At 44.3% G+C, this 8952-nt stretch overlaps 1 protein-coding gene across 1 annotated transcript in view; it reads right to left on the minus strand.

Moving 5' to 3' along the window:
- The window catches only part of Prcc (proline rich mitotic checkpoint control factor), a 26429-nt gene that overhangs the window by 7003 nt on the left and 10474 nt on the right, over positions 1 to 8952 (minus strand). Inside the window, exons 2-3 of the mRNA XM_031374305.1 lie at positions 3136 to 3183; positions 305 to 871 (exon numbers count right to left, since the gene is read on the minus strand). Coding sequence (XP_031230165.1) covers positions 305 to 871; positions 3136 to 3183 — 615 coding nt within the window. The remainder of the gene's footprint in view (positions 1 to 304; positions 872 to 3135; positions 3184 to 8952) is intronic.

The following is an 8952-nucleotide window of genomic DNA, read 5'->3' on the forward strand; positions in this document are numbered from 1 at the left end:
AGAGAGAGAGAGAGAGCACTGACTGTTCTTCTAAAGGTCCTGAGTTCAAATCCCAGCAATCACATGGTGGCTCACAACCACCCTTAATGAGATCTGATGCCCTCTTCTGGTGTGTCTGAATGTAGCTACAATGTACTAACATATAATAAATAAATAAATCTTTAAAAAAAGAAAGAAAAAAAAAAAGAAAAAAGAAAAAGAGAGAAAATCAAGCAAAGTAACTCAGAGGCCATATCACTGGTTCATATCTCCTTCAGCACCTTGTTCCAATATCCTTGAGCCTGCCTGCTATGTCCTCACCTACCTGATAATAAGCACCAGCAGCATTGGAATCGCCATATGTGGAAAACTGAGTGTAGCTGTAGTCATCCCCAGGCTTCGGCATCCAGGGAGCCCCGCTTGACCCTGCTGCCATCTTAAACTCAAGGGGGGCATTAGCTGCATCGTCCTGGAAAGCTGGTTCTGGTTCTGTGCCTGGAGGCAGCTCTTCAGGGACAGTGGGGACAGGGTAAGGGTATGGCTCAACTCCAGGTGGCTCAGCCTTGTCAGGGAGGGAGAAAAAGTTCTCAGGAGCAACCTCCTCATCACTGTCGTCATCCTCCTGTGTTATCTGCTTTGTCACCTGTAGGGCAGCACTCTTGGCAGCAGCCTTGATGGCAGAGGGTGATGGAGTGGTGGTTGTGGTACCCAAAACAGGAGCAAGTGAGGCGGGCTTGGTCTTAGAAGCCAGTTTAGAGGGCTTAGCATCTGAGGAGACATCTGAGGGTTTCCGGGAGAAGGCATGGGGCAGGAGCAACCTGTTAGTCTCTTTCACAGTCAGGTTTTTAGGTTGGGGGAGCAAGGCAGACAAACCAGTCCCCTCGCCGGATCCCTAGTGAGCCCAGGTTTGGAATGAGAGGAAAGAAAGAGAAGTGAGACTTGATGTTATGCACTAGTAATAATGACAAACAAGATCATAGTTCTGTGCTTCTCTGAGGCCCTCGGCCCTTGACGCTCTGTTACGTCCATGCACTCAGGCCCTCCTGGTCCAGGAGGATGTTCTTTCCACAATGAGAGGCCAAGGCCATCTCCTCTTGGCTCTGCCCAGCCTAGTTCCATGATTATCTGACACAGGTCCTACCTGAACTCCGTGTCTTCAGTAAATACAGTGTGTGCCCTCAATCTCACATTAGCCCTTCTTAAAAACCTTGAGTTCAGAGAAATTATTCAGTGATCAAGAGCACTGTTCCATCTTCCAGGCAATCAGAATTTAGTTCCCAGCACATACACTGCAGCCCACAACCTCCAGTAACTACAGCTCCAGGGGATCAAATACCCTTTTCTGACCTCGGCAGCCATCAGGCACATGTAATACATATATACATATACACATATATGTATTATATCATGTGTATGCATATATATATACACTCATATATACAAAGTAAAAATAAATCTTAAAAACAGAATATTCAACTTTTCCCTCCTTTGAAGTGGTAATTAGTTAAGCACAAGATTGTGCTTAAGAGACATCTGTACCTGTCGCTAAAAGCTCCTTCTGCCAACCCACCCAAGGAAAGCCCTCTGTGTGGCACATCAACTGGCTAATGCCATAGTCTAGCACTTAGCTTATCAGTTTTTACACTAATTGGTCCCGCCCATCCAGAGCTCCTCTTACTCATGAATTGCCTAGATTCTGCTTTCTATATGCTAAAGGGCTGATCTGTCCTACTGCAGAGGTACCAAGAGGAAAAGGACAGTGGAGTAAGACTACTGGGTCACTGTCCTAGAGCACCAGGGTATCCTCTCAGCCAAGAAATCCCCACAACAAGTGAAACAGGATTTCTGAGGTAAGCAGGCCAGGCAGAGGAGAGGTGTTCATTTGGAGGAGGGCCAGAGGGAGGTGCTGGGGGCAGGAGGTCAGGAGCCCTCCTTAGGCCACCTCAGAAGTGTTCAACTTCTTAGCACCTTCTGGGATCACAGCCACAGCCAGGTGTCCACTGCAGAGCCAAGTGTCTACTCTGCTTTCACAGGTCATATTCCTGTGCTCATCTTTTTCACCATGAAAGACAGCTCTTCACTTGTGGAGTGCCTTTCAAGTAAGTCTACCTACTCCAGGAAGCCACCTGAGAATCACTGGCTCACTCGGTCTCCTCATACTGGCTTCTTCAGTGCCTTTTCCTCCAGTTCTCATTATCAACACATACCACACCACCTTCACCAATAGTTTTTTTGACTTCCATGCAACCCTGTCCTAAGACCTGCCAAAACTAGAAGTGACACCTTAACAAAGTGAAGAGAAGGGACAGCTTCAACACTGAATATGTGAATTTCAAGAAAAGCACTATATAAGCCAGGACCACTTTTCCCCAAGATATACGAGCACCATGAGATCAGAGAGTGGATAAAACATCAAGTGTACAGGCAAATAGAAGACACTCAAGAGAACCAGAGTAAAGGTGCAGAGACAGCGGTAACCAGCCAATCACAGAGAGGTCACTCAGTTGAGACTTCTGTTCTTGCTTGCAGAGAAGCAAGCAGCTGAGTACAGCAGCTGCTTGTACTCCCCAGGACAGACCTGGACTTTGGAGTCAGAACACCTGATACAGGCTAACTCCCAGCTCCACCCACATCAGCTGTCTGACTTTGGGCAGATTCCTCAGTTTCCTCTCGTAAACTCTGATCATAACCTAGGATTTAGTCCCTCCAGTGAAGAAGGAATCAGCTAGACATCAGTAAGGCATTTAAAATGAATGGTACCTAGTTCTGTCTGAGTATCCATTTCCAGATTAGAAACACAACACAGAAAGCAGGCAATTTTACAATACAGATGTTCCCAATCATCATCTCACCAACATACTTAGACTCTCCCTAAACAATCCTTCTACTTGAAACGTAATGGACTGAATTAAGTGACAGTCCCTGCTACCACTGCCTGTCCTTCCAGAGAGGTCAACTCCATTGTGCTAATGCCAGGAAAGAATGAGAAAAGGAGAGATGCACCAGACTCAAAGCAGCTACCCAAGTCAGACCAAAACAGTCCTCAAATACCGGCAAGCATGCTAGCCCTCAACTGAAGACCTTTGGGCGCTTTAAATCCTATCTTTCTAGAAGCAATACAGAGAGAGATGAAAGAGCTATGGTAATCAAGCTTACCTGCAGGACAACTTTCTTCTTTGCAGGTTCATCTTCCTCAGAATCTGACTAAGAGAAAAAGAAACAGAGTAAAGCATAATTGTTTTAGCATAGTAGAAGAAACACTTTGCAAACATTTATAAAAGACTGAACAACAGAGAGGCCACTGTGCCTGTAGTGCATAGTGCCTATAGTGCAGAGCTGCAGCCAGACCAGCCCTAGCCAAGTTAGTGCTGTCTCTGGGCACTGCAGTAGCTACCAAGGATGAATATGCCTTGATCGCCTCAGCTTCTGCTCTTAAAATGACACTATTTCCTCCATTTGATCCTTGGTGCAAAGCAAGGCTATACCTAGTCTTATAACTGCATCTACTTAGATGAATGGAATTTGGCCCACAATCTCACCCAATCTCAGCTCACTTTTAAACCACTTACACAGACTGAATGACCACACAGCTGGGGAGCTCCAGTGGGATTAAATGGTGTGTAAACTACTTCTCTATGAGGCATTAAAGGTCAAAACCGTTGGAGAAATCCATTCTCTCTCCAAGTCTGATCTATTGTGTGCCAAACACCATCCTTCCTGGTTGGAAAAGACAGGAAAATGATGGCTTGGAGATCCTGACTGAAAAAAAAAAGAGGCCACTAATATTAGCCTTTGGACTCAACAGGACTGGGCCACTTTGAAAAGACTTGCCTAAGCTTTTTGCCAAATGCATGACTGCTTTCAATCACAGCACAAGAAGCAGGTGGACCCCTGCGAGCTTAAATTGTTTTTAGGCACACATATCCACACACACTCACACATATACATAATTAAAAGAAAAAAATGTTTAAAAGTTGTTTTAAATAAGTACTTCCTAGAACCATGGAGGTGGCTCAGCAGGTAAAAGCACTTTACCTGCAAGCCTAACAATCTAAGCTCATCCCCTGGAACCACACAAAAAGCCAGATACAATAGTACACATCTGTAACCCAGCATTCCTACAGCAAGAATGGAGACAAAAGAACTGGTCAGAAGTTCCCAGATGGAGTACACTGTGCAACAGCAAAACAAGAGACCTTTCTTCAACAAAACAGAGAATTCCCAAAAGTTCTCTGACTCCAATGTGGTCACATGGACACATATACATACAAATAAATCAAAAGTTTATTTATTATTATTGGGGGGGGGCACATGCCATAGTCATTGTGTGGAGGTCGGGAAACAAAGTTCAGAAGTTGATCTTTCCTTCCATCTTTACATGGTCTCAGTGAAAACGGTCAGGTTGTCACTGCCAGCATTTTATCTGCTATGACATCTCACCAGCCCCAAAGTAAAACTTAAATTAGGGCCAGTGAAATGGCTCAGCCAGTAAAGGTGCTTGTTACACAAACCCAGCAACCTAAGCTTGATTCCTAAAAACTTATGTAAACTTGGAAAGAAGAGATTCCACAAAGTTATCCTCTGATCTCCACACACCTACCACACACATACACACACAAAGAGCAGGGGCACAATTCAATGGGAGAAAATCTGCCTGGCATGTATAAATTAATTGAATAAATAAATAAATGGTTGGAGAGATGACTCAGTGGTTAACAGTACTCCCTGCTCTTAAAAAGCACCTGACAAGCTTGGCAATGGTGGCGCAGGCCTTTAATCCCAGCACTTGGGAGGCAGAGGCAGGTGGATTTCTGAGTTCGAGGCCAGCCTGGTCTACAGAATGAGTTCCAGCACAGCCAGGGTTATACAGAAAGACCCTGTCTCAAAAAAACAAAACAAAAAAAAAGCACCTGACACTCTCTTCTGGCCTTTAAGGGCACTGTACTCACTGTTCATAGCCCTCTCAACATAACACACACACACACACACACACACACACACTTAAAAATAAAATATGGGGGCTGGAGAGATGGCTCCGCAGTTAAGAGCACTGACTGCTCTTCCAGAGGTCCTGAGTTCAAATCCCAGCTACCACATAGTGGCTCCAATCCTTAATGAGATCTAATGCCCTCTTCTGGGGTGTCTGAAGACAGCTACAGTGTACTTACATATATAACAAATAAATCTTTTTAAAAAAAGATGATCAAAAATAAAATACATCTTAAAATAAACTTAAAATTAAAAACTTTTTCCACAAGCCAGGTGGTAGTGGCGCACGCCTTTAATCCCAGCACTTGGGAGGCAGAGGCAGGCGGATTTCTGAGTTTGAGGCCACCCTGGTCTACAGAGTGAGTTCCAGGACAGCCAGGGCTATACAGAGAAAACCCTGTATCGAAAACCAAAAAAAAAAAAAAAAATTCCCAAACACTAAGAGCACTACCACTACTACCATTAGCAACCCAAATGACTTCTCATATCCACCTTCCCCAGTCTTGGCCTAGCTAGGCATTTGTTCAGTAAAGGTGACTGGGCTGGCCTTGGTAGTACAGAGTTTTGGTTTGGTTTGGTTTGGTTTGGTTTTTTTGGTTTTTTGTGAGACAGGGTTTCTCTGTGAAGCTCTGGCTGTCCTGGAACTCACTCTGTAGACCAAGTTGGCCTTGAAACAGAAATCTGCCTGCCTCTGCCTCCCAAGTGCTAGGATTAAAGGTACCATTGCCCAGCTGGTGGTACACACCTTTAATCCCAGCACCCAGGAGGCCAAGAGAGGAGATTCTTTATGAGTTTGAGGTCAGCCTTGCCCTGTGTTTTTTTTCAAGGCCTGGGCATCAAGAGTACTAATCACTAATCTTAGAAATACAACCTGGGCCATTTACTCTAATGTACCTGAAGATTTTCTGTGTGATGTGCTCACAAAGAACTTGGATGCCAACAAGCATGGCAAATGCCCAAATAACTGTGAAAATAAATAATAATAATAAAAAAGATCGATGTAGTTGAAGCTTCACTCAGTGAATATAGCCATTATGAGTACAGTACTCAGTGTATGGAATTTGTGCTTTTTGAGGGAGCTCTTGCCACGTAACCTTGGCTGGCCTTGAACTTGTAATGATCCTCCTGCTTTCTGAGTTAATGAGGCACACCTCCACATCTGGTTACAGAGGCTTCTAATAAAACTAAAACCTCAGGGTGAGGGTGGAGCTCAGAGGTAGAGAACATGGTCAGTGTGTGCATGGCCCTAATTATCAATCTACTGGATATCTACCCCCAAAGTTGGAAGCTGTGTATTGATGAAAACATACCTATTCCACTGTTTACAGTAACACCATACTGACAGTGTCGGGGCCTGAGGACCACACTAAAGTCACACTGGGTATCATATGGAACAACACAAACCAGAACAAGGAATTTGTGGCAGCCATGTCACTTACTGGGTGGGAAATGCAGCTAGCTACTCACCCTACCCAAGGCTAGCTAGAATAAATCACCCGTCACAGTGATGCTGAGACTGTATGGGCTACTGACCAAGAAAGTGCATATAAACCCAGGTTCCTAGCAGATCTCTCCTTCACCACAAGAAACACTCAACCAAGAAAAGGGTGTGAACACCACCATCTGAGCAAGTTCAACCCTGTCTCTCTTCAATCCCCGTTCCTTCCTATACCCTCCCCCCAACACACACCTGTCTTCTGATCTTGGAGAGCTCAAGAAACCCCAACACCTGTTCCCTTCGTTAACATGGGTCCTGGGCACACAAACTGAAGCATCTGCCATAATAGGTCTATGGCAGCTCTGGGGCAACTGATTTGTTTGTGGGGGCTTTCATTTTTGTGTTTGTTTTGGAGACAATGTTTCACTCTGCAGCCCAAACTGGCATTGAGCTCTCAGCAATCCTCCTGCTTTAGCTTTCCAAGAGCTGGGATTACAGGAACAACTCATCTGCCTTGTAAACTATGCCCTCTTTTCTTAGATCCTGTGAAACATAGGGGCCACTGTCACAGTGGAGACAAACTGTCCTATGGCTAATAAAAATGAAGACCAGATCAGCAATGAGAAGAAAATTCAATTTCTCTTTAAATGTCAGACTGTTTTCAATATACTACTGATAACCTGATTTTTTGTTTGTTTTTGGTTTTGTGTATTTATTTAAAGGGGATCTCCCTATGTACCCTGGCTGTCCTGGTATTCCCTATGTAGACCAGGCTAGCCTCAAACTCACAAAGATCTACTACCTCTGCCTCCAAATGCTGGGATTAAAGGTGTGAACTACTCCCAACTGATGTTTATTATTTAAACACATCCATAATCATCCCTACTGACTGACCAGGACAAATGTGCCACTACTTCTGGTCTAACTACTCATATTCATCCTTCTCCAACTTCTACTGAGAGCCCTTTATAAATTATCCTGTGACCAAAGATCACTATGACAAACTCCCAGACACAAGAAGCAAGCAAATAAACAAACAAAATGCTAAGGGGGGGGGGGGGGGGGGGGGGTAAGTAGATGCCAGTGGGTAAAAGTGCTTGCTGTGAAAGAGTTCATAATTCCAGTACCATGTACAAAGCCAGGTACAGCTACATGTGCTTGTAATCTTGTAACCCCAAGGTTACAAGGGAAGAGAAACAGCAAATCCTAGGAGCTTGTAAACTAACCCAGCTTAGCAGAAAAGTGAAGTGTCAGTTCTGTGAGGCACCTTGTTATAAACAATAAGATGGGATGCTGGTGAGTTGGCTTAACAGGTATAGCCACCCAAATGCAAGCCTGATGAGCACCCCAGACGTCACAAGGTGTCAAGATAGAAGGCTCAGAGACAACATAGCCATGAAGGATGACCAGGTACCAGTAGATAAAAAAACAGAATATAGACACATTTCCTGGCCCTTTCACAAACCTCACCAACCTGAACCCAGGAGTAGCTGGAAACATGGGACTCTATTGTACTATGCAGAGACGCTAAGGTGCCACTCAAAGCACTCCTGGACACCAAGGAACCTGAGCACAGACTAATGGGAAACAAAAGTAAAGAAAGAAACCGTCCCAACAACAACCCTCCAACACCAACAAAAAGAAAAGAAAAGAAAAGAAAAGAAAATTCAGGCCGGGCAGTGGTGGCAGTTGGGAGGCAGAGGCAGGCGGATTTCTGAGTTTGAGACCAGCCTGGTCTATAGAGTGAAACCAGGACAGCCAGGGCTACACAGAGAAACCCTGTCTCGAGAAACCAAAAAAAAAAAAAAGGCTGTTTTCCTAAAGCAGACTCAGTTTTGATAGAGCAAACACGTGAAAGGACCCATGATGAAAGAACATAAATATGACCCCACAGACAATGGGAGCATTGGTGTGGTTTGCTCCACCTCCCTTTTCTTCGCTAACAACATGCATGTATTGGTTCGCCTTACATAGATAGCTTTGTTGAGCCAAGCTTCTGGTAACACTGCCTTTGAGAGAAACTCACCCAAGAACTGCTCATGAGGTTCCTGTGGCAGCTTTGCTAAATGGGTCCACTTCCCCCATATCCTATTAACTTTTATCTTCCATATCCTATTAACTTTATCTTGGTGGGCAAGACAAGAGGTTAAACACTTACTAAAGTAGGTTGTAAAAAATGTATGCCTACACTGTTCCCACTCAAAATAAGATATGCTAATCTGATCCTTGCATCACCTTTCTATCACTCAGACAAGAGTGACAGAAAACTATCAAAGGCTTTGTTTTCCATAATTAAGCCATATGTTCCTACAGGAGCAGAAAATTTTGTATAAACAGTAAGAATATGGGGGCTGGAGAGATGACTCAGAAGTTAAGTGTGCTCTTCCAGAGGTCCTGAGTTCAATTCCCAGCAACCACATGGTGGCTCACAACCACCTGTAATAAGATCTGGTGCCCTCTTCTGGCCTGCAGGCAAACATGCAGGCAGAACACTATACATAATAAATAAATCTTTAAAAAAAAAAACCAACAGTGGAGGCAGAGAC

This window comes from Mastomys coucha, unplaced genomic scaffold (assembly GCF_008632895.1).
Source record: "Mastomys coucha isolate ucsf_1 unplaced genomic scaffold, UCSF_Mcou_1 pScaffold16, whole genome shotgun sequence".
Taxonomy (NCBI): Eukaryota; Metazoa; Chordata; class Mammalia; order Rodentia; family Muridae; genus Mastomys; species Mastomys coucha.